This window comes from Triturus cristatus, chromosome 1_2 (assembly GCF_964204655.1).
Source record: "Triturus cristatus chromosome 1_2, aTriCri1.1, whole genome shotgun sequence".
NCBI lineage: Eukaryota > Metazoa > Chordata > Amphibia > Caudata > Salamandridae > Triturus > Triturus cristatus.
Window position 1 is genome coordinate 1,097,998,329 of NC_140580.1, and position 26,489 is coordinate 1,098,024,817.

Consider the following 26,489-nt stretch of genomic DNA (forward strand, 5'->3'; position numbering starts at 1 on the left):
CAGATTTCCCCATATCCAATGTTGTTGATAAACTGCTGTGTCTGGGTCTATGGAATTTAATAAACTAAACCATGCTCCACAGGAGCCATTGTGTGTGAATGGATGTGGAAAGAAAGGCAGAACTCCTTTGTTATTCTGATAGGGAGGAAGTCGGCCACACACCCAACAATTGGTGGCATTACTAGTCTGATGGGAATGATGTAACATACTAATGAAGGTGTTATTGCGCAGCGCAAGTCTATAAGATAATTCATGTGGCGGTAGGTCACTAAAAGAATGTTCATCAGTTATATTGAAAACACGTTTAGAAACAGGATAATACATATGCAACAATATACTTGCAGTAACTATTAAAAAACTCAAGGAAGACAAAATTAATAAAGTCACAATACAGTGGTTACGCAGTAATTTACAATAAGCATGTCGTTTCATTATGATTCTGGACTCTACATGATTCAGACCTAAGGGGTACATGTCGGGACAGATTCAACCGCTTCACCTTGGAGAGGACTTAAACAATCAAATCGTCCGACAGTTTAGATCTGGACCTGAGTTTCTGTTTATAGAGTTCGGTGCTACTGGCCTCAGCCAAAGGTAGCTTTGAGTCAATGGGGGAAGACACACGGGCAGTACTGTCTGTGTCAGGAGGAAGTCCATGAAATTTTTTGACGTGACTTGAATGAATCCACCCTTTTCGTCCCTCGATCTTCACGGCTGTTCTTGTGGTCAACAGGACCAACTTGGGTGCTTTCCACCTGGGCTCCAATTGACTTTTCCTGTCGAAGTTTCTCACAAAGACAAGATTACCCGGAACAACGTCATGGGGTTTCGCCTCAGTGTTGTCGGGAAAGGCTGCAGCTACCTGTGAACGAGAAGATTGTAGTGCAGACATCAAGGAAGCCAAGTAATCTGTCAGCATATTACAGTCGACATCAGTTATTTTACGTGGTATAGGCGTCCCCCACATATTCGGTGGTCTACCGAAGATCACCTCATACGGGGATAGCCCTGTTCTAGAGTGTGCTACCATTCTCATGTAAAAGAGTGCAACTGGTAATGCTACTATCCAGTCGACACCTTTCTCTCTACATATTTTGGACAGTCTGATTTTCAGTGTCTGGTTATGTCTTTCTACGAGACCTGCTGCCTCGGGGTGTCGGACACAGTGGAATTTCCACTGATATCCCAACAAGAGTGAGACATGTTTCATTAATTCGGATGAGAAAGGCTGGCCATTATCTGAATATACAACACGTGGTAAACCGTACCGTGGGAAGAATTCTCGAACTAGCTGCTTGGCAGTAGTCGGGGCAGTGTAATCTGATACGGGATACGCCTCTGTCCAACGGGAGAGAGCGCAGACAACTACGAGGACATATTTGAATCCTCGACAACGTTCCATCTGAATATAATCCATCTGGAGGACTTCAAAAGGATGGTCAGGAGGCTGAAATCCACCCTGCTCTACGGGAACACTCTTTCCTGGATTAAACTGACAACATATCATACAGGTACGAACTTTTTGTTTAGCTGCTGCTCGTAAATGTTTGTTGAACCAAATGTGCTGAATGCTGTCTAGCATAGCCTTCTCTCCTAAATGTGCTGGACTGTGAACTGTAGCTATAATGGTTTGAACCATGGAATCAGGGAGAAACCATACAGATTTCTCCTTCGTCATCCATCCTTGATCTGTCTGGATCCCTCCTAGTTCAGTCCACTTCTTTATTTCTTCTGCTGTGGCATGTGTCTGTATGTCAATTACGTCAAGTGTGGGATCCTTAATTGTCATACACTGTGTTGGTGTCTGAACTATTGGCTTTGTCATGTCTAATGTGCGATTCTGAGCAGTCTGTTTAGCTGTTCTGTCAGCTAAATCATTGCCTTGAGAAATGGTATCAGTAACCTTCGTGTGTGCTTTACATTTCATAATCGATATAGCAGTGGGTAGATGTATTGCGTCTAACAAAGCATGAATGAGGGGCCCGTGCTGAATGTGGGCACCATGGGACGTTAAATAACCTCTCTCTCGCCATAGCACGCCGAAGTCGTGTACAACTCCGAATGCATAACGTGAGTCAGTGTATACATTAACTTTCTTATTTGTGGCTTGAATACAGGCTTGCGTTAGAGCAATAAGTTCTGCTGCTTGGGCTGACAGAGTATCTATACAATGTGTCTCAATAACTTCAGTGTCTGTTGTGACTGCATACGCGGCCACTAAATCTCCTGTACTTGCTCTCATGCATGATCCGTCTACATACAACGTCAGGTCTGGATCTAACAATGGAACGTCTGTCAAGTCTTGTCTAGGTTTCGTCTTTATTTCAATGATTTCAACACAATCATGAGCTAGTGGGTCTGTTCCAATTACAGGTAATAGTGTAGCAGGATTCAATGTATTACACCGTCGGATCTCTATGTGTGGTTGAAACAATGTCAGTTCATAACCGGTAAGTCTTGCTATGGTCAAGTGTTGCGTTTGTGTTCGGTTCACAAGAACCTCTACTGCATGTGGTACTTGTACTGTCAATGGGTGTCCTAATACTATGGCATCGCTTTGTCTGATTTCTAAAGCTGTCGCTGCCACTGATTTCAGGCATGCAGGCAAAGCCTGAGCTACGGGATCTAATGTACTGGAAAAATAAGCACATGGCTTGCGTGATCCTGCTTGATCCTGAGTGAGTACTGACAAGGCAGTACCTTCGCGTTCTGTAACAAAGAGTGTAAAAGGTTTGCTATAACATGGTGTTGCTAAAACAGGTGCTTGACATAAAGCTTCCTTTAGGCTTTCAAAAGCTTGTGTATGTTCCTGAGTCCAAGGGAGAACAGTCGATGTGGCTGCCTCCTGTGTGGTTAACTGAATGAGTGGTTTTGCTAGAAATGCGTACTGAGGGATCCACTGCCTACAATATGAAGTGAGGCCTATAAAAGCTCGCACCTCCTTTTGTGTCTGGGGTATTGACATGTTAGCAATTAACTGGATGCGATCTGGTGTAAGCTGCCTTCCCTCCTTGGACAGCGAGTGACCAAGATAAATAACTCGCTGAACACAGAATTGCAGCTTAGAAGGGGACACCTTGTGCCCCTTGTCGGCTAGGAAATGTAAAACTGTCAGAGAAGCTTTTTCACATTCTGGCTCGCTTCTCGCGGTGATCAGCAGATCATCGACATATTGAAGCAGTGCAGTATTGACTGGCATGTGGATACTGTCAAGTTCTCGTTTCAGTGCTTGGCTGTAGATGCTGGGGCTTTCTGTAAATCCTTGAGGAGCGCGTGAGAATTTAAAGCTGCGCCCATTTAAACTGAATCCGAACAAGTATTGGCTTTCCGGATCTATTGGGACGCTGAAAAAGGCATTCTTGAGATCAATTACAGTAAAGAATGTTGCTTCGGAATCAATTGCTGTCAATAATGATGATATATCAGGGACCACAGGGAATTGTGGTACAATACACTTGTTTAGTTCACGCAAATCAATAACCAATCGGTACACTGGTGGGGCAGTAGGATCAGTTCGTTTAAGAATCGGAATTATCGGTGAATTACATACATTGGAGTCTGTTTCTACAACTACTCCCTGGGCAATTAGCTCATCAATGATTTTCAACAAAGCCACTACAGCATCATGCGGTAACTTGTATTGTCGCATTCGTGGTAGTACCACTCCTGCTTTCAATGTAACTCGATAGGGTGTAATGTTCATGCAGCCAACATCCGTAGGGCCTTGTGCCCATAGATGTACTGGTAAAGTCTGTAGTCGGGGATCCATGTCTCTAGACACATAGTGACCTTTAAAATCACGTAAAAACAACCTTACTCCTTCCGGAGAACAACATATTATGGCTCCTAGTGCTTTCAGAGTTTTAATTCCTAACCGATTTTCTGGGCATGATTTAGTAAGCAATAAATCTGTAGTTCGTGTCAAAGGTCCTATCGTAAGTGGTAGAGGCTGTGATACTTCATTAACAATAGGTTTTCCTGAAAAACCAAGGGAAACATTTTGAGAGCCTGAGAGGGGTGCCCCTGGAACTTCACTACGTTTTATGGTTGTTCGACTTGCCCCTGTATCGAGTAAGAATTTTCTATCTTGACCTAATAATTCACTATGTACATAAGGTCCTTCTTGATCTACCGGAATCTCGATAAGCGGTAAGTCAACTTCCCTCTCTAGGCTGGTTCATGCGTAACGCTGATACTCAGGGTATTCATACTGTGCAGTCTGATACATTTGTTGTGTTGTGGTTTGTGTGGCAGTAGCAGGCAACGGTGGTGCAGCTGGCACAAACTGTATGGGTTGCTGTGAGGCTGGCATAGGCTGTTGCTGAACTGGCATGGACTGTCCATGCTGCATAGCTCCTTGTTCATTCTGATCTTGTCTAACTAATCGTGGTCTCTCTTTTGCAATACCTGTAGCTATATTACGTTTCAGGACTTGACAATCATGTACATAATGGCCTAGTTGTTTACAGTAATTGCAGGTTCCTTTTACAGGAACTGCAGAATCACCAGAATGTGTCACACCCTTTTTGTGACCATCTGCTGGTACTGTCTGAGAAACTAGCATTTTCATTTTTGTATCCTTCATGCGTCTATGCTCGTGTTCTTGTTCATCCCTAATTCTATTGTGATGATACTGTAACATTTGTAGCATTTGCGACGGAGTGTTACTTTGCCAGGTACTCTCGAATTTCAATATTCTATTCTTCACTGGAGGCAATGCATTTTCCACTAATTTTGTCACAAATAAATGTGGATATGAGTCACTACTTGCTTTTATACCACTATTTATACCAAAACATTTTTCAAATCGAGCATAATAATCGCTTGTGTCTTCATCTTGCTTTTGTTTACAGGCTGTGATTGCACCCCAATCTTCCTTTTTTGTAGTTAATAAACGTGGCAGTACCTGTACTAGTAAACCTGGTAATAGTTTAACTTTATCCCCGAGCCCTGAACCTGCAGCTCGGCCCCTTTCTTCCTCTGCTAATGCTGTCCAGTCTATCTTTTGGTCTCCCACTTCCCACTCTTTTTCTTTCAGTTTTTCATAAATGCCAGCAGGCAAAAGCACCTTTAATATCGTCATAATATCAGGAAAGGTGTACTCTCCCATCAGTAACATGTCTTTAATTTCTCGGTGGAAACCCGCTGGGTCTTTGTCATGACTAGGTACTACTTTTTTCATTTCTAATAATTCCATTTTTGATATGGGTGTGTAAACAAATACACGGTGAAACTCATTGTCTTCGCCTTTTATTGGGTGCACTTCTCGTAGGGGATTTTGTCTATCCATATAGTACGGCGCTCTTTCTCTGTGGGGCAGCGAGAGAGAATCCGGACTTACAAAAAGGACATACTGCTTACGTGACACTAATATCTCTTTAATTAGCTTGTTACTAGAACCTCTCCATCTGTACGTGAGTAGTTCCGTTAATATATCAGGTAAAGGACCAGGGTCAGCATGTTGGCTCTTATATAATATGAGGAGTTGCTGAATCATATATATTCCAGCTAAACGTTGTTCATCTGTACTGAGGTTAAAAAACGTGTGTGCTACGGTCTCATCACCGTATTTTTCAGGACTGTCAATCCAATGAACGGCTGATCTGGCTAATTCTTGCTCATCCATGGAATCGAGGAGGTGGTAACCCCTTCGTTCTCGTAGTATTTTATCTGCGGCTTGAAACGAATGTTCAGGAGATTTCAGATTTATTACAGGCGTCGGATACGTTCTGCTATTATTTGGACATACAGAGTGTATGGGATCAGAAAAACATCTAGTATTTTCACAAGATCTTCCTCTGCCTACATAGGCTATGGTCTCTGACTGTCTTGCGGAATTTCCTGATTCGGACACTTCATCTTGCTCAAACTCGTCTGTTCCCAATCTTTCTTCATGAATACGCTCTATTTCTTTACGGATTTTTCGGCACATGGCTATTATACAATTTTGCTTATCGTGTCTCCCTTCTGATATATTCTGACTCCATCTTGTAAGAATAAGCATTGCATTCGGGTCTACCCCCGGACGATCTTGATTTCTGATCACACAGTTTATGAGGAAACGTAACAGTTCCCCCTGTATCTCTACTTTCTGGAATTCCATAGCTCTGTTAATACATCCTGGATCTCGTCCTGTTTGAACAAAATGATATATGTTATCTAGATGCGTAGTCATCCCTGGTAACCTTGCTAAATACTCTGCGGCTCGCCTGATACGTAATGATGCCAGGACCATTTCGTCCTCTTTACCAACCACCGGGTCATATCTACAATTTACAAGGAGTTCCTTAAGCGTACGTTCATTTACGAACTTAGGTGTACGTGAATGTGCTGACTCTTGAAAAACAAGTTTATTTATTCTAGGTGGTGTGAAGGTACTGCTAGCACCTCCCGTGGCCCTATCTGGGGCGTCGGGTGTGAATGGGTTCGTCGAACGTGACACAGCAACTATGGGTGTCGATACCTCTGTAGAGTCGACTGCGGAGACAGATGCGGAAACAGATGTGCTTGCCGAAGCTTGCGTCGGGACTTGCTGTTGCACGGGGACAGATACCTGATCCTGACGTTGAACCCCTCCGCCAGACGGTCTATGTGGTGTGGCGTTAGCATACTCGGGGGCTGCATCGTCTAGATATGAGGAAAGAAAAACATCTTCTGCGGTTCTGGGATGCCCCTTTGGATGTACCTTAATTGGAAATAATGGGGGTGGCAAGTCTTTTGGCACCTCCGTAACAGCCTTAGGCAGTCCTTCGGCTAGAAGGGGATACATACCATTCATAAGAGCATTCCTTTGCCTATTCACTTGTTCTGATTTCACTCGGATACCTTCCTCAATTAATAGATTTTCTTGAACTTTATTTGAACTTTCTTTACTCCTCTCTTCTTGTCTACGTGCTTTTTCTGTTCGTCTATGAGATTCTTTACGCCATAACTCAACAGCGTCTTTCTGTGACTGTCTGACCTTTCTTTTCCATAACTCTTCCTCCACTTTCATGATGCACTCTGCATCCCAGGTTCCCGCTGCGGGCCACCTTTGACTTTCCGGTAATCCTCTGGTATAATCTACCCATAGATCAAGAAACAATATGGCATCTAAGCCATGCTTATGGTACATGAAATGTCCTGGGGTGTCTCTAGGAGGAATAGGAACTGCTTCTTCAAGCACCCCTTTTCTGGTAGTAATCTGTCTTAACTTCGAGAAGAGCGGCATATTGACAACTGATCTGATACTTACTCTTGAACTTGCTTAATACGAGAAACACAATAATGAACAGTGAACAATGAACAATCATTCATACCACAATATGCAAGACATTTCTGAATACTTTAAACATTTAAACATTAAACATTATAACAATGATCGACAATGATGACAGTCTGCCTAACTAATCACCACGCTGAATTCTTGACAATAACTGAATACTTCGGAATACTTGATATGAATTCTTGACAATAACTGAATACTTCGGAATACTTGATATACTGCTAAACAGTACATATACACTGCTAAACAGTGCAGACCGGATTTGTGTACCCAAATCCGTCTTGACCGGCACAACCTATGTGCGCGTCAACACGCCTCCCCGGCGATGGTACTCACCGAGTAGCTCCTTGAAACGGAAGGCCTCAGAGAATGGACAGGACTCGATAACTGCGGACATCGGACCCTCTGGACGTCGGGATTTCGGAAAACCTGGTGGGCCTCTGTATACCTCGGATCTTGCTCTCTCAGCTAGGCTCTGGTCGGGATACTTCGCACTTCTCACCGCCTCGTCTGGGTTGATCGCAGCCTCAGTTGCCCCCGCTTGACCGGAGGGAGCTTACAGGAAATCCTGCTGGTACGCGTTTATGGTCCGTCCAGCTGTGGCAGGAGACCGGGCCTGCAACGCACCGCCGGCGCGTGAGATGAGAAAGTGTCCCTGTTCGGGCGCCATTATGTGGTAAATAAAATAAATATTACCGGACTGAATTTCATACGGAATCTTAAAATAAAGTAAATAGCTCAAAATAACAAGAGGCAGAATCCGTGGTATAAGAGGTTTTCTAATGGGCTTTATTCCATTCAAAATGGCCGACTCGAGTCGCGGCCTTCAGGTTCCGTCACCACGAGGGTTCAGGAAGTGAAGTACAATAATTTATTAACAGACATGTATTTTTATAATAAGTACATTACAATGAAACGAATGTAGAAGGCGTAACATTTGATAAGAAAAGTGACAAAACAGTGACATAATCGAAACTAGGCGTAATAAGGAATAAAAGAAACATGATTGGTTAGGATTATCAGACATAGGTGGATCTATAAGATAATACTTGGCATAGATGCGCGCGCGGCAGCATGACGTGTAATTGACGTGCAACTAGGGGGTGAAGGGGACTTGACATTTAGCTCTACATGTGGAGACGAGAAGTCTGGGGTCAAGTCATCCTAATCCCAAATCATATCTAACATCCTATGTTTAAAGAACTGTGTTATCCACAAGGGAAGAGACTCTCGGACAGAATCTATTCTATACTGACTGTGTACGTGTACAAGCGTCTAAGTGTCTATATGAGATGCGAGGGATAGAAAACTTTCCATGGCAACAGGGCTATGAATCACTTGCAGGAGGACGGAAAGGCTGAGTCCTCTGCTTGTGAGCTAAAGGAAATGTTTACCTAAATCACTGGACAGGAATGCATCGGCTGGAGAGCAAAATAGATAATTCGAAGGTGAAATACAACTTCTTGGCAGACAGGCGAAAACTGGCCGAGGCAGGCACCGTTAGCTGCACAGGGAGTAGGACAAAGTTCATGGATACAGATGCGAGCTCAAGCTGAAGCTGTCAGAGACAGAGAGCAGGGAAAGGCTTGAGGACAGAATCGGGCCTACTTGCCTGAACTGTAAAAATGAAGTAACTTAGCCATATAAAGTCGGTGGCCTTTCATACTTAGGAATCGAATATCCAGCCCTGTGATGGCGGATCTGACAGAGAACATGTTGACGGTAGACACACATATGTTTGCGTCTTAGAAACTGGAACTGGAGGGAACATACATGTACTTGTAACATGCATATAGAACCGTTGGGGTCCAAGATAGGGGACATAACTGATCAGGAAAATCCACATTTCCACAGATTGACTGTCCTTTTCCGGACTTTTAAAAAGACACCAGATACTGCATTTCAAAACACGTTTAGTAAATTGAATTTTTTTACCGTGCTTGCGTCATCAGGCACACACTCATTTCAGTTTTTTTTCATAGTCTGAGGCATCTGCCTTTATAATAAGTGCAAAAACAACAGTTAAAGAACAGAATGCAGAACAATGTCATACATTCACCCCAGTACAGAGATCTGGGCTTAAATCCATCGTTTTTTTTGCTCACCATGCCATTCCAGTGTGAACCCAGCCATATTCAAATCAGTCTTGATCCTGTGCCTCATAGGAACAGTCCAGCCCGAACTGCCAAGCCAAGTCCTCCCTGGACTGGAAACAAGCATCCCAGGACCGGTTTCGGGGTTTCACCCCTCTTCAGCCAGGATAGCTTGATTCCAGTGGCATGGAGAGCATGGGACCCACGTCTGGGCATACCCGTCCGACTTGGGGTGACAAATACAAAAACAACAGTTGATGGACAGAATGCAGAAGAATGTCATACATTCACCCACTTTGCCACTGGATTCATGCTAGCCTGGCTGATGATGGCTGATTAGCCAGAAACCGGTCCCAGGATGCTTATTTCCGGTCCAGAAAAGACCTGGCTTGGCAGTTCGGGCTGGACTGTTCCCATGAGGCACAGGGTCAGACTGATTTGCACATGGCCATGTCTGAACTGGGGTGGCAGAGTGAGCTAAAGAATGATGATGGATTAAACCCAGATCAGTTGACTGGGGTGAGTGCTTGCATTGTTCAACACTCCGTCCATTATCCCCTTTGGTTTTGCTTTGTTCGCCCTAAATTGGCAGGTTATGCCCAGACGTGGGTCACTTGCTCACTTTGCCACTGGATTCAAGCTAGCCTGGCTGATTGCGGATGATTAGCCAGAAACCGGTCCTAGGAAGCTTGTTTCCGGTCCAGGGAAGACATGGCTTGGCAGTTCGGGCTAAACTATTCCCATGAGGCACAGGGTCAGACTGATTTGCATATGGCCATGTCTGAACTGGGGTGGCGGAGTGAGCTAAAGAATAATGATGGATTAAACCCAGATCAGTTGACTGGGGTGAGTGCTTGCATTGTTCAACACTCCGTCCATCATCCCCTTTGGTTTTGCTTTGTTTGTCCTAAGTTGGCAGGGTATGCCCAGACGTGGGCCCTTGCTCACTTTGCCACTAGATTTAAGCTAGCCTGGCTGATGACGGCTGATTAGCCAGAAACCTGTCCCAAGATGCTTGTTTCCGGTCCAGGAAAGACATGGCTTGGCAGTTCGGGCTGGACTGCTGCCATGAGGCACAGGATCAGACTTATTTGCATATGGCCATGTCTGAACTAGGGTGGCGGAGTGAGCTATAGAATGATGATGGATTAAACCCAGATCAGTTGACTGGGGGGGGAGTGCTTGCATTGTTCAACACTCCGTCCATCATCCCCTTTCGTTTTGCTTTATAATAAGTGCATCATAGGGTCATAGTGTTTTTTGCCATAACACAAATTGCTGTTTTTTTACTGCTACAATTTAGGCGAAGCTGGCAATCTTAATTCTGTATTTTAATTGTTTAATTTTCCCTATTCCTCAGTGCTTTCACTTCTCTGATGCTCATCAGATTAAATAATTAAAACAGTTGGGAACGGCAGCCCGTGCAAGACACAATTAAGTGCCAAATTACAAACATGGTACCACGCTACTCTTTCTGAAAAATGGATGTTCGCGTTTACATACCAAGTGATTTCTAACAGTTGTGCAGTTGTGTAAATGGAAGAACAGGTTGATGTGATATTTACAGCATATCACACCAATCAGTTGGACCTTTTAGGTCTACCTACAAACAGCTTTAACCATCTGGTAACCTTGAGTTATACATTCTTGTAAATACTACAAGAAGCATAGAGCGAGGGAGGGCTTTCTGTTAGCCTTATTCAGCCATTGAGCTTCGTGTATTTCTCATGGTTTATCATTGCTTGGATGTGCTGTCTATCAAGGCCTTTGGACTCCCATTTGGTTTTGACAATGAGACAGCAGGTAGTATTATTAGACTGCAGATGAGACATGACATGCAGGTTTTATTCGAGACCCAGTATGTCATCTTAATAGTATTTGCTTTGCTGATGAAACATTTTAATTGCGGATCTATGGCTTTTTTTTTTAGGTCTTGCATACAGACAGTCTGTTTTCGAAACACGTATTGTGGGCAATACCAATATTGACACGGGGCTTTGGGTCACCCCATTGCTTATCCGTCATTGGCTTTCTTGACAATTTCATTGTCTTGCTAAGTATCGGATGGGTTGGCTTCTTCTTGTGTTTGCCCTTCCCCTGGAGAATAGCCCTTCGCCATCATTTTGAATAAATGTCTTGCATCCTTCTACTGCTTACATTCAAGGATTTGTTGTTGTCTTTTGCTTTCAGTACTCTAAAGCAGTATATGAATTTTCCTGTTCTTCTCTCTCTCCGCCATGCGCTGTTTCTACGTTTGCAACGCCATGCTCTGTGTTGCTGCACCATGCTCTGTGTTGCCTTTTTATATGCAAACCGCGTCCACTGTGGGGCTCTTTTTCACAAAACTGAGCAACTCTCTTCCATCCGTTTGGGTAAGCTCCCATTCAATGTGTTACTCATAAGTGCCAAGTAGTACCTACACACTTTGGTATTCTTTCATACAAAACAAGTATAATAAATTGATCACAAATTACTGACACTGGTTTCTGTGGTTATTTTTTAAAATATTTTTCCAAAATTATATAGGCAGATAATTTATTTACTAACATTAGTGCAGGCGACACAGTGCTCCAGTGTGAAAAACAAATGCAAGTTATACACATAAGACACAATATGTAAAATCTCACTAATTTTAAACATTTGCAGAGAAAAGACACGTGTATCACAATTGTTGATCAAAACAACCAAGTGAAACAACTGCTGACGTTTCAACCCCTATTTAGTCTCTGGGTCTCCTCAGGACAATCGTCTGACTTATTTTCTGCAAGGTTTAGGACAGGGGTCTCCAACGAGTAGCTCGGGAGCTACTGGTAGCTCGCCAGTACCCTCAAAGTAGCTCTCAGAGGTGAAATCAATCCCAGTATCTCATTCAGAGAATCTATGCAGAGACTCTAAGCATATTAAAAAAGGCAGCACTTCTCATCTGAAGATCTTTAGCCAACCAGCCTACGGCAGGAACTCCTATTAACAATCAAACACGCACTGTGTCGGCCTATTGAGTCTGCCACATGGTCACCTTTATCAAGTCTCGGACTAAGTCACAAGGTGATTAGCCATATGGTAGTCCCCTGCTTTATCAATTTCACCATGTGTGTGAACAATGGGCCATAAAAGAAGAGTGGCAGTGGTAGCCTGAGCAGTAATCAGCGCTGACCCACTAAAGTGTGGGACTGCAGGAGTCAGTGAAAATGTTTCAGTTGGGTGCATGAGCAGCCAAGGGCTGAGGAAAGTTATGATCCTGAGCAGAGAAAATGAAGAGCCTCATCTGCATTCATCTATGTGTGCGTTCATTATAAACACTGTGGTTTCCTGTAAGGTACACCTGGTGTCAAGGACTACCAGATGGGTATGCTAGCCCCCATCATATGGGGTTTGTCTGTGGCACATTTGTGTCAGTTCATGGCATAATAGTGCCAATGACATAATTATGGCCATCCTTTACTATTTTGGGTATTCGTGGTCTAGTTATGGTATACTGACAGCCATCAGTGACATATTTAGAGCATGACTGCACTATATTTAGTTGTCCCTGCTATAATTGTGGCTGCCCCTTGCATAATAATGACCATGACTAATAATATGGTGGCCATCCTGGTCCTTATGGTGTCCAGACTTGGCACAATTTATACTGGTGGGCATTATTGGAATTATACAGTCACCCTCTGTGCTACGGTGCCATGGATTATGACTGTAATTGAAGCAGTCTGTCCATGTGAGGCATTTGTACAAGTGAGTGCCCAATTAAAATGACTAGCTGATGTTTGGGGACTATCTATTTCCTAAAAATGAAAATGTGTATTTTAAAGGAATTTTTTTCTAACAAGGGTTTTCTTCAGGAACATTTAGTTTGTTTGCCCAAAATTTAAAGTGGTGATAGAAAAATCTGTGTATTTTCAGAAATTGATATGCTGATGAAGACAAAAGCTTGCAATTCCAAAATACATTTAAAGTTGATACTTGAAAGATAAGTCAAGCTGAATTGAGGAGACTTGGTTATGTCCTTTGTGCCACAAGGCATGTGAAGATTGGAATGTTACTTTATCAGTCAGGTGGGGGCATTTAGCATTTAATATTGATACATTTTTCCCTAGCATTTCTTCTGGTACTATCACCTGGAATACTTGGGTGGCACTCTGATAATCCCGCTTACCATAACTAAGTAGCCACTATCCACTAGTCAGTGTATGATTCAGTATGGGGAATCAGACAAATCTCTGGCTTAAATCCTCCAGGGTAAGTAACCACAAATACGATCAGATCTCCCCTCACCTGAAAGCATTAAACTGGCTACCATACGAAGCCAGAAATAAATTCAGGCTGGCATGTACCACTCACAAAGCGCTCCACTACAAATCCACAAGGTACTTAGCACAGAAAATAGAGCTTTCAGGGGGAAGCAGACCAGGTAGGAGTGCCAAAGAGCAGCTGCTGAAACCACCCATCTTTCGGAAGAAGAAAACGTATGACGGAGCTTTCTCCGGAGCAGTCCCCAGAATCTGGAACTCACTCCCTCCAAACATTAGAAAAATTCCAAACACGGCAACATTCAAGAAGGAAGCAAAGATCTTCCTAATGAGCAAGTTCCTTCCATAGGCTAGACTGTTCACCTTAGCATCGAAACTAACACCCAAACGTCGACCGTGCAAGTGTCTGATGGAGAACTCCCGGAAAGCACATCAGAACCATGTGTATAGAAATACTGTTACACATTGTAAAAGAAACCGATAAAAAAGTAATGTACAGGAATATTATATATATTAATGCTGCTATTCACATTGTATTACAAATGTTCCACATGTAACTGTGAAGCGCTCTGATACCCAAGGGTCAAGTCTGCGCTATATAAAACTCTATAAATGAAAAATTGTTCGTGTCAATCTACCGGTGTGTGGTTTTGATAAAATACACATTGTCTGTATTAAATAGTAGTTACCACTGATGTTAAATGGTGTGTATACGGTGTCAGTAGATGGTCATCTACCCCGTGGCCTTGTGAGGAGTGTGCATTCCATGCTTTGACAAACCATTAGTCATCTACCTAAGCTGATGTATTTTAGCGGGCTGCCATGGTTACAAGTACGCGGTAATCCATGTTCAAGTGAAATATTCTGTCCAAAGTTGAACATGTGTCTTACGTGTATAGTTTGTATTAGTTTTTTTCACACTGGAGCGCTGCGTCACCTGCACTAATGTTAACAATATTATCTGCATATATCATTTTTGAAAAATAGCCACTGAAATCAGTGTCAGTAATTTGTGAGTAATTTATTATACTTGTTTTTGTATGAAAAACGACCAGATATTGTAGGTACCACTTGATACTTATGATGATAGCTTAAATTGTACAATATTATCCTGTGTATGCCTTTTAAGTTAATCATTTACCATGCAGACTTCATCTTCTGACTCCTTTTCATAACACTTGTATTTGAAGGTACAACCCCACTGTGCTAATGCACTGTGTTTACCAAGTGGACCATACTCCCGGTTTCCACGTGGTTTTAGCCTTTGCATCTTTGTGGGATTTTCTTTCTAGAGCAACACATTTACTTAACTATTCCCAATACATCCCATAAGGACAAGCCACATGTATTGGCTTAGTTAGTGCTTATTTGCTGTTCTTGCTTGCTTATTTAACATAAAAGTAGCCTTTATAATTCTCTTTTCGACTACCTGTCTATGAGCAAGAAATGCTGCCAACTTGTTCTCAATCACATAGTTAGACTTCGGTGCACTCTTCCTGTCAACAACGTTCCTAGAGTGCAAGGTAGTCCCGAGAGCACATCCCATCTTTATGGAACATGAAGGATCCTTGCTCCACGGGCGATACGTATCTGGGATTATGGTCAAATTGACGTGGTTTGAGAAGTATGTCTCTGCATATTCATCCAGCGCATCTCAACACAATTCATCTACTCTTCAATGACAAGACCTGTCATCTTGATGGGAACACCTTCTTCTATCATGTTTGACAATCTTTATTCTTCTAAGAACTTTGCTTCAGATTTTGCAGATCTGAGCACCAGGGTCCATATTCACCAGAGATGGTACTTGAGTGATAGGCAGAGAGATCTTTGTGCATCTTTCAGAGCTGACCTCAATATTTGCTGTTATGTAAAATGCTTTCAGAGTGAGTTCTGGCCAGAAGCCTACTGACGCAGAACACAAATGCAAATTCATATCCAGAATATGTAATTAAGTACTATATGTCCTAAATTATCGAAATATTCTCTACCTGCAGGTACAGTTGCTTAAAGACCAGCTGGCTGCGGAAACGTCTGCGCGTATTGAGGCGCAGGCCCGCGTACGTCAGCTGCTGCTGACCAACCGAGACTTGTTGCAGCACATTTCCTTGCTAGTGAAGCAACTGAAAGAGATGGAAATCAAAGCGGAGATCAAGCAGGCAGGTAAGAAGGAGCAGTGCCTAGTACGGGCACAAGACGGGATCTTAAACTGTGTAGAGAATGAGGGTTGTAGCGAGTAGTCCACTGAAACCCCGGAAAACTAGAAGTTATCATGTTTTAGTCCAACTCTCATTTATTCATTTAATTCTCCTGTTATCACTGTGAGGCCCTCATATGGCCAAGGGGAGCTACAAATCAGTGTATGTACAGAAATATATTGCAAGAAATGCTGTAGATGAAGTAATTGGAACCCAAACTCTTGTTAGAAGAGGTTGGGTTTTCATGTGTTTGTGGTACTGGGAGTTCCTTGAACATGTACTTTGTCACAAAGGATAAACTGGCATTTTTAATTTGCTGGGGTTCTGTTCTTAATTTGGCACTATCCCAATTCTCTACAGAGCTCTTTTCCATCTGGGAGCTGCAAGACAACACCATGGCAACATTCTCCCACATTTCTCCTACATCAAATGGGAGGTACCAGCCATGCATTAGGACTGTGTTGCTTCTTCTGCCCTGCACCCACATACTTACAACTGTAGAGTATGGTCAGCTGAAAATTGTTGCCCCACAGTCCTATAAGTCCTTGATGGAAGGGGCTGTAGGCATGCCTTGATATAGTGGATATCTGAATAACATTGCCACCAACTCAAGCTCTGTTTCTCATACCCAGGACAACTCTGAAAACGATAGACTGTTGGGAAGTCCAGTGGGCAAAGCGGATCGTTTGATAAACAAAAACAAGCATTTTGTGAGTTCCCCTTTAAATAGATTAAAGGGTGTACTAAGCACTCCACTGTCTGACTGGTTCCAGAATATTTACGTGGATTGAATTGCCCATTGGGATCCTCACTTGTTACAAGTCTGTGTGTCCTACAGTTCGATCGCTGCTGCACTTGGTGATTTGCCATTTAATTGGCTCTTACTTTCTATTTTAACTTCTTTTTCTCAGATGACAGGAAGTGTTCCCAGAATGTCACTATTGCCCAGTCAATCTCTCTGAACCTGAAGAACCTCTACAGCCTGGACTTGAAGCTCCCCGCGACTTCCACTCCTGCGAGCCTCCCGAACAGCTCCCTTAATGCTGGTTCACTGAGGGGGGACAGCATCGGTGAGTCGTACCTGAATCTCATGAACCTGGACAAAGGCAATAACCGAGCCAGTGCCAAGGACGACTGCCATACCTGGCCAGCCAAAGACAAGCGAAACGGCTATGTTCGTAAGGTGGAGGGCTCGGAAGCCCCTGAACACATCACAAGCAATGGAAGTGGGCCACCCAAGGTGGATGACCTGAGCCCTTCTGTGGAAGAAAGGTAGGAATCTGTCCTATTCTTTTGTACAAATTATTGGCTATGCAGAGATCACTTTATTAAAACAAGCGCTCCTCAGATGTCCTTTGTGATGTAGTCATGCTAGTGTCTTTCGAGATTTCACATTTGTGTAAAGTTGGCAGCAACAGTTTATGCGAAAACGTTTGCTTGAAGCCCTAGAGCATCAGTGTTGGAGGTTGTGTCCGAACCTTGGCTCCTCAACAGCCTCTGATTTGTAACTGAGGAGCTCCCAGAAGGGCAACAAATGGAAAGTACAGGAAGTGAACTGAGCTCTCTTACTTTGTCCCTGCTGTTCATTTCATGACCCCTAAGACAAGAGAACGCCAGGGATCCTAAAGGGCAAGGCAGGTGGTAGCAGCTGCTTCTACTAATTGACTTTCATGAAGTTGAGTACTTAAAGAACAGAAGTGAATTCCTGTTTGATCAGTGCCTGCCCTTTCAGTTCCATGAGTTTTATTACAGAGCGGAGAGGATTACATAATTGTACATCACAGCAGTTTAATTCCATGTATCACTTCTAATAGCACCCCTAGGTGAGTGTACAGTAAGTTATTATAATACGAAGAAAAGCAATCCAAGCAACTATTTTACAAAACACTTTCTCTTGTTAGTTATAATAGGTTGCAGTTAATTTTCTTTATTGAAAATCCATAATTTAAATGTGTGAGAGTGGTCGAGAGGTGGTGGGACATGACACATTTTTGCAATGATTCTTGTGCAGCACTTAATTGAGGTGTTAGTTGAAGTGACCAGCAAATATATTTCCATTTTTGTTCTATGATTGAAGAATTCTGGGGCACACACTCACGCATATTTGTCCTCCAATAATAGGACACAGACTTGCTCACTTACTGCATGTTATACCGGCTGGCATGAAGGGCGTCAAAGAAGGGCCTCCATGTCTTGGGCACGTTTCTGTAGGTGCTCCATTTGTGGTTTCAGGGCTTCCTTTTCTGTTTTATGGTTCACTTCAGGTGTTCTTTGGCCTGCCTGCCTGCCTTCAGTTTACGTTCTGAGCTCAAGTGGAGAGCTATTCTTGTAATGGAGTTTTCTTATCTTCTGATGATGGTGTCCTATCCATCTCAGTCATCTTCTCATGATGATGATGGTGTTGATGCTTGCTGGCTTGCATCTAGTGAGCAGTTCCTGGTTGGAGATGGTGTGAAGCCTGAAAACATACAACATTTCTTTCAGGTTACTGGCATGGAAGGCTGACAGTTTGGGGAATTGCTTTCTGTCATTCACTAGCATCCTGATCAGTTCATGAGTGCGGAGAGAACTCCGCTTTGGTAAAGCCTCAGCTTGGAGTTGGTGCTGTACTGAGATGACTGAGTCTTTTACTAGGACACAGACATCCAATAGTAAATGTTTGCAGGCAAGACCCTTTCTCTTCTGTGAAACAGTCCTATTTAGCCCTGCATCGTACTACCACCTTCAACAGTCTCCTTTCTGCTTGTGCAAGAGGAACCAGACTCTTTTTGCCTCTGGATGTAGTTTTCTTCTATGTACTTTGGGTTTTCAGACCATTGTCCAGATGTCTAAAACCCGTGCCCATTCACAAGCGAGTTCTAGTGGTTTCTCCCAACCACTGTATGCATCTTACCAGGTCCCACTCAGAGCAACATGCCTGATGACGTTATCCATTTTCTTTTTAATGAAACAAATTGAGAAACTCGTGAATTCATGCAAATGGCACCTGTTCCCAAAATCAAAATGACGTCTCTGTGCTTTTGATTTGCGGTGGAATTCTCAAGTTTAGTGAGCTATGTTTCCATGGGTACATGTCTATTCGCCTTTTGTGGCCAGAATTGGTCCTTTTGTCCCCCCTTTTTATTTCTGATTTTTGTTTCAGGGGGTAAAACTCATGGGGTTAGATGCATTCACAAATTCCAAGATGGAAGAAAAAATATTGAGCCTTTCTTTAGCGAACACGTTTCATGAAAAGTTGAAGTGTGATTGACGGGGCTTGCAAGTTGTGAGCTCGCTAGTTTAAAAGCCATGCCAATTCAAATTTCTATCTCTTTGATGAATGCCTGGCATCTTTTACAAATGCAAATGTTTCAAGAACTACAACAGGTCAGCTATTGTTGTCTGGGCTCAGCGACACACAACCCTACCTGAAAGCTTTTTATATAACCAAGAGTGGTAAGCATTTATAAAAAAGTGTTGGGAATAGATGCTTAAGTTGGAGCTGGTGGTTGGAGTCTGCCCAAATTGTGCCCTGGGGCCGGTTCTGATCTTTAACTGTCTGAGTGCAACTTTCCCTGGGACTATGTATCCATCTAGCCAGCCACACCAACACTTAGTCGCTGGAAAACTGCAAGCCGCCTGAAGGGGGCCAACCGTAACTCTAAAATGTAAGTGTAAGGAAATACTGCAACCTATGCCTGTGGGTGACTCTTTTCCCTAAAATGGTTTAAGTTCTGGGAGGGAGGGAGGGAGGGTGAGTGAGCTGCTTGACCTGATGAAGCTGGTTCTGAAAGTGGTATATGGGTTGGATAAGTGAGTGGAGAAGCTCTTACGGCTTAGGATCGATGGATCTGTGCATCATCCCACAGAGCACTGTCTTTTTAGTAAATGTATGCAAAGGGTTTTGTGTTCCTTCTACTGGAGGACATTGTGCTGCTGGCCCATGGGAAGGATGATGACTGGAAGTTCTTTAAGTTTGTGATCCCCATAGTTGTAGAAGCACAGTTCTTGGAAATCAAGCCCAGGCTCTTTTCAAGTTGAAATTAGTGATGAGGAAGCACACTCGTGGAGCACTTAATAATAGCGAAGCAGCACTGATTTGCCAAGTTAATTGAGTGATGATCGAAAACATCTTTCTGTGCACCATGCCATTCAAGAGATGATCTTTGCACTCAATGACCTGTTGAGCTGAAACCGGTGACCCAAAAGCTTGGAGGTTGGTGTTCTTTGTCGGTGGTACTCTTGAAGCATTATGTTAATGGTGCCGGTCTTGAAAGACAATGAGTCTGTGTACACGTGAGTCCTGGTTGAAGCAAGGACCTATCTCCAAGCCAATGGTTGTGTTTCAATAGTAATGCGTTTGCAGATAAGTTTAATATTGCAGCTAAATCATTTATTTTGCTGTCACAGTGAGCCTCTATGGCTTGTCACCCCTTGTATGTCTGCTTTTCTTGCTGGAAGCGCCACACTGTTATGTTGGCATCATCCTGTTTAATTTGCAAGGCATTAGTGAGCTAGAGTCTCTCTGAAAAATTGATGTGCCCAGAGGCCCTTTACCAATTGACGGGAAAATGGCATCCAGCCAGACAGACCCTTGCAACCAACTGGGCCCAGGGGTACCATTATATCTAAGAGATTGTCTTTCAGGCTTCATTTTGTAGCTTCCATTTACCATCTAGATCATTTGGAAATAACCCTTCATCTGGATCTGTTTTTCTGCCTGCTGCTGCAGCTAGGATGTTTCTTCAGATAGTTTCCAGAGGCAGCTGAGGTCTCCAGATAACACTGTTGTGTGTCAGTTTTAACTGGTCTCTCTGAGTATGTAGTAGAACAAAGTATCCACTACTAAAGGAATGAGTCGTCATGTTTGCTACAAATAAAATGTTTTCAAAGCTAAGGCTCTGCTTTCTGAATGTCGTGGGGAAGATGCTTCAAGGGCACTCGATAGCGACCAAATACATTACTCCTGCATTTCCTCAAATATGGCGATTTCACCTTTGCTAAGGACCCCAGGCGGGTCCACTCAGTCTTTGATCCTTCTAAGGTCTATAAAAGGAGTACCATTGAGTTGGGTAAAAATAAACATCTGTTATTCAGCGCCAAGATACCCTTGGGTGAACGAGCACTTTACACATGTTCTCAAACATTATTAATAATATAGAGCTTGCATCCACAGTCTTACGGCATCACAGCACTTGAAACCGGTGACTACTTTAAAGTTCAAAAAGTAAGTTTATTGAGGCAGAGGAGAATATCAAAACAGAAAATACAATAACAATAAGAATGGAAAAAAAAGAGAAATGTCATATAATAAAACCAATCAATTATTGATGAACACAAAGGGTAACAATGTAAGTCAACCAACTGTGATATATGAGAGAAGAGTAACAATGATTCGTAAAGCATCGGTAAACAAAAGAAGAACTGCAATTTGTGGTAGAATATGCATTTGCAAAGTAAAACACAAATAACTCTTATAATATCAATAAGGGATAAGTCATGAAGGTTTAGTCACTTCTTGTTGAGAGTGATTAAAGAACTGAGAACGTCGGGCACTTGCATCAATAAATATTGTAACAGGCGACCATAGGTTCAAACGTTTGGATGCCATGTGTGATGGGTAAACAAAAGTAGTGTCTAGTCTATGATTATATCAGACCGCATACCACCATGCTTGATATGACCGTTTAGTAAAATCTTTCCAATTCTTAGTTATTTGCTGAAAGGCAACTACCAAGAGTAAATCTATTATTTTTGCATTAGAGCTACACTCTGCCCAGATAGAGGATAAGCTGCCTAAAAAGATGTGTGACAGAAAGGGGGTGAGAGGAACCAAAAATCAAATTAATTTGAGACCAGACCTTTTCCCAGAAACTGTGAACAAGTGTACATGTAAAAAGTAAATGGTATAAATCAGCATGTGAGGTTGAACAAGTCCAACATGCATCCGAGAGGTCGGAGTATCTTGCAGCGAGAATGATAGGGGAAAGCAGGAGTCTATTATATACAAAAAAGAGTGTCTGTATAGTGTTCGCAGTTCTAGAGGATTTCCTGAGTTTAAGCCAAATTATATCCCAAAACTCTACAGTCCAAGAGACTTCTAATTCTTTTTCCCAAGACAGTTCTATTTTAGATTTTTCTCTCGAAGTGAATGAGCTATGTAAGAGTTTATATATGGTCGAGGTCTTAGAGTGTTTAACTAAGAGTGCGTAGTTTCCCTGCAAAGGACGGTTCACAAGGAGCAGAGTGAGAAGAGACTGTGTAATGTAGGGATGCCTCTTGAAGAGCTTGTGTCAAAAGGGTATATTTAGAATGGAAGGATGCAGGCATATGAAAGGAGTCCCAGACCTGAGAAAACGACATAATCTCATCCTGCACAAATAGTTGGTGTACCCAAATCAAGCCACGTTGTCTCCAAGATTTCCAAAATATAGGTTTATTGTTTATTCAAATATAAACGTTGTGCCATATGGTAGAGTGAAGAAATGTAGTCCAATCATTAGAATTCGAGGTGGAAAAAGACGACAAAATCTTAGAGGTATGTTTAATTACAGGAGTAGATATAGATTGTGGTTTGCATGTAAAAGACCAATATTCTTGAAATGAGAATGGGGAAAGAAAGGACTGTTCAAGCGTAGCCCAAAGACTGCAATTAATAAGAGATTCAGAGAGCCATCTCGAGGCCTGATGCAGTAAAAAGGACTTATGATAAGTAGGAAAATCAGGGAAATTTACCCCACCCACTGATTTTGGGCCAATTAGTTTTCAGATAGACATACATGATTTTTTCTTATTCCATAGAAAGGAAGACAAAATGGAATTGAATTTCATAAAGTATTTTAAGGGGATAGACAGAGGGATATTAGAAATTGTATATAGGATTATAGGAGATAACATCATCTTAATAGTATCTAGGCGACCCCACCACGACAAGTACAAAGTACGCCATTTCGATGTCCGGGAGGACAACCTAAGTGTGCAATTTTCCATACAACGTGATATTGTGCCTGAGATTGAGGGGGTAAAATGCATACCTCAATATTTAATGAATTGGGAGCTCCATGTGAAACCTGAAGTGGTAAAGTCAGCTTTAAAAGTATATTTTGTTAGAGGCAGAATTTCACATTTATCTCCTATTTAATTTATATCCAGAGACTGAAGCAAAAGAATCAACCTCTTCCAAAAAGGCAGGGAGGGAAATTTGGGGTTGTGAAAGAAATAAAAGAACATCATCAGCATAAGCTGCCATCTTAATGTTAGTCTCTTTGGAAGTGAAACCATGGATATTATCATTTTGACGGATCCTTAACAAAAAAGGCTCTAGGGCAAGATTAAAAAGAAACGGAGAAAGTGGATAACCTTGTCTAACACCTCTACCAAGCGGAAAATAGGAAGGGATACCACCATTTGCACAAACAACCGCTCTCGGATTAGAATACATAATAGAAATCAAAGCAATATTTCGTGGGCCAAGGCCAAACCATTTAAGTGCATGAAAAGGGTAGGGCCATTCAACTCTGTCAAATGCTTTCTCTGCATCTAGAGCTGTTTCAGCTAATGAATGTAAAATGTGTGAAGCTTTGGACAGGACATCAAAAAATAAACGGGTATTGTCTGTAATGAGTCGTCCCTTGACGAAACCAGATTGTTCTGTTACCAAGAGGGCAGGGAGGTGAGATTCTAAACGTAAGGCTAGGGCTTTTGAATTTTTTTTATAATCAATATTAACCAAAGAGATAGGTCGATAGTTTTTACAGTGTTGTGGATCCTTACCATCTTTAGGTATGAGGCAAATAAGTGCATCAGAAAAATAGCCAGAAGACCCGCCCGATTGTAAAAATGCATTTATGAGAGCATGTAGTTTGGAGATCAGTAAATGTGCAAAATGAGTGAAAAACTCGACAGTAAAACCATCTGGGCCAGGTGCTTTTGTCCTTTTTAAGTGTGTGTAAAGCAGTAAGAAGTTCCATTTGTGTAAGGTCTAATTCTAAAAGTGAAAGATCTGGGCGTGTAACCGAAGTATGGTGAATGTTAGAAAAGAAGTGAGCAATAGAATGGTCAGAGGAAGGAGTTTCGGATGTCTACAATGTTTTGTAAAATTGAAGAAATTCTTTTAAGATATCCTCATCTTTGAACTTCAATGTATGGTTATTATCAAAAATAGATTCTATATTAAGTTTATTATACTTAACCTTCAAATAATTAGCTAAAAGCTTACCAGCTTTATTCTAGCCACAGTAAAATTTTGCACTGGACTTCAGCAAGAAGTTAAAGGCATTGTTAGTTGTATCTTTGTTAAATTGAAATTTAGATAAGTTAAGACAAACAAAGTTGTGACTTAGAGGAGTAGTAAGAGTGCTCCAATCTCTTTATCTTGTCCAAAAGGGCGTTGGTAATTTCCTGTGCCTTTTTCCGCTTTCTAGAGACATACCGAAAAATAAAATCCCTTGCGGACGCTTTGAAAGCATCCCAAATTACATGGAATGGCAAAGTATCCGATTGATTGAGAAGGCAATATTCATTAAAAAAGAAAACAAAAGATGATGTGAATGTCACATCCAGAAGTAGAGCATTGTTAAAACGCCCTTTTCGAGAGAGATTTGGTTTCTGCAAAACATCCAGCTGAATAGTAAAAGGGGCATGATCAGATATTAGAATAGATCCAATATATGCCGCCACCAATGATTGCGATATGTTATGGGATATAAAAAAAATAGTCGTGTCGTCATTGGGTGTGATGAGTCAGAGAGTAGTAAGATTATTCTCTCAATGTAGGATTACAAAGCCTCCAAGCATCTATAAGCTTGTGTTGCTTAATGGTATGTTTGAAAAATGTATGTGATTTAAGAGGAACATGGGGGGTTGAAGAATTTCGATCTAAAAAGGGGTCAAGGACTTCATTACAATCTCCTGCAAGAATAAAATTATCATCGAAACATTGTGTGAGCTGTTGGGCCAGGGAGGTCCAGAAGGAGGCATCTCCAGCTGTGGGTGCATAAATGTTCAACAAAGAGACTGGAGCACTACCCACCATTAATTTAACAAATAGACATCTACCATCCTTGTCTGCACATTGCTATAACACTTTGATAGGAAGGGATTTGCAGCATAGGGTAATAACTCCATTACGTTTGCCATTACCCGAGGGAAAAAATACCTCCCCCACCCAAGCTCTCATTAATTTAACAAATTCTTCAGCCGTCAAGTGAGATTCTTGTAAACATGCTATATCCGCTCCCAATTTGGCCAAATGAGTTAAAACTCTGTCTTTTAATAGGGGAATGTAAACCTCTAACATTCCACGAAATAAGTTTCAATGACATAAAACAAAACTATAAGTGAAAAACAACAATTGCCGCAAATCTCTAAACAAGTCAAACAACACCAAACTTTAAACCGATTACATAGAAAGTGAGTCAAATAAGAAGAAAAGTGAAGAAAAGAAATCGAAATGAGTAAACATCATTTGAAATGTAGAAGAGGAGCGCAAGAAGAAGAGCATTGTTAAGGTAGAAGGACAACGAAAGAACTCTCAAAGCAAAGATAAGGTAGAAGAGAAAAAATGCAATGCAGAAGACATAAAAACTTAAAACAACTAAAGACTTGCATGTAATCCAAGACATGCGAGAGGTGGAAGGGTGGGAGGCCACACGGAACAATGATGAGTCCAGGACCCAAGCGGGAAGGCGGGAGGGAGGGCAGAACCAGCGTGCAATGGAACATGAGGATAAGAGTAACGGGGAGACATAACCTGTAAGGAGAAAAAGGAGGTTAGTTATAGAAATGGTACAATAATAATGGAAACTTGCGTCAGCACGAAATGACAATAAATCTAAAGCATGCAATAAAAACAAAGGCATTTCAAAATCCAAAATGTCTATTTAGTACGCAAAGAAGTGTCCATAGAATCCGCATGGTACGAGTATAGGAAGCTTTTCAATTTGACTGGATCGTCATAGGAAGTGGTTTTGTTGTTAATAGTCACTTTAAATAGGCAAGGGTGAAAAAGGCCATATCGTGCGCCCATGGAACGGAGCTGTGGTCTCAGTGAGAGGAATTCTTTGCGACGATCTGAGGTTGATTTGGCATTGTCTTGAGAAAAGAATAAGGAGTTCCCTGACCAAGTAATGTGCTTCATTGCCCTAGCCGCAAGTAAAATTTTTAGCAAGTCAATGTACTCCAAAAAATATAGGATCACTCCCCTCGGTTTCTTTGCTGTAGAGGAAGATGAAAGAGGTGACAATGGACCCAACCGATGAGCTCTTTCAATATTAAGAGAAGTATCATCCGGTAATTTGAGAACCTTTGGGATGAAGGATTTAAAGAAGGCAATTGGGTCCGATCCTTCCATTCCTTCAGGCAAACCATAAACGCGAAGATTATTTCTCCTATTCCTATTTTCTATTTGCTTATGGAGCACGGAGACTTGAACATAAGGAGTCCACTTTGGAAGTAGAAGAATTTAAGGAGTCAACATTTTGTTCTAGTGCTGTGACACGATCCTCCACACTTGACCATCTATCAGTGAGAGTCTGCAGCTTGGAATTAGTTTCTTCAACAAAAGGACTGACATTGTGACTGAGTCAGATTGTTTAGGTGGAGAAGGAGGATCTTTCTTTAACCGCTCACTCTGTGCTTTGGTGGTTCCAGCGGATAGTGTCGAATTAGATGTCGACCCACCCTTAGGCGTAGTGCTCGATGAGTCCTCCAT

General features: G+C 42.1%; 1 protein-coding gene across 1 annotated transcript in view; it reads left to right on the forward strand.

Moving 5' to 3' along the window:
- Positions 1–26,489, forward strand: part of LOC146868743 (carboxyl-terminal PDZ ligand of neuronal nitric oxide synthase protein-like) — a 275,331-nt gene that overhangs the window by 223,253 nt on the left and 25,589 nt on the right. The window contains exons 9-10 of the mRNA XM_085613707.1: positions 15,599–15,764; positions 16,711–17,071. Coding sequence (XP_085469833.1) covers positions 15,599–15,764; positions 16,711–17,071 — 527 coding nt within the window. The remainder of the gene's footprint in view (positions 1–15,598; positions 15,765–16,710; positions 17,072–26,489) is intronic.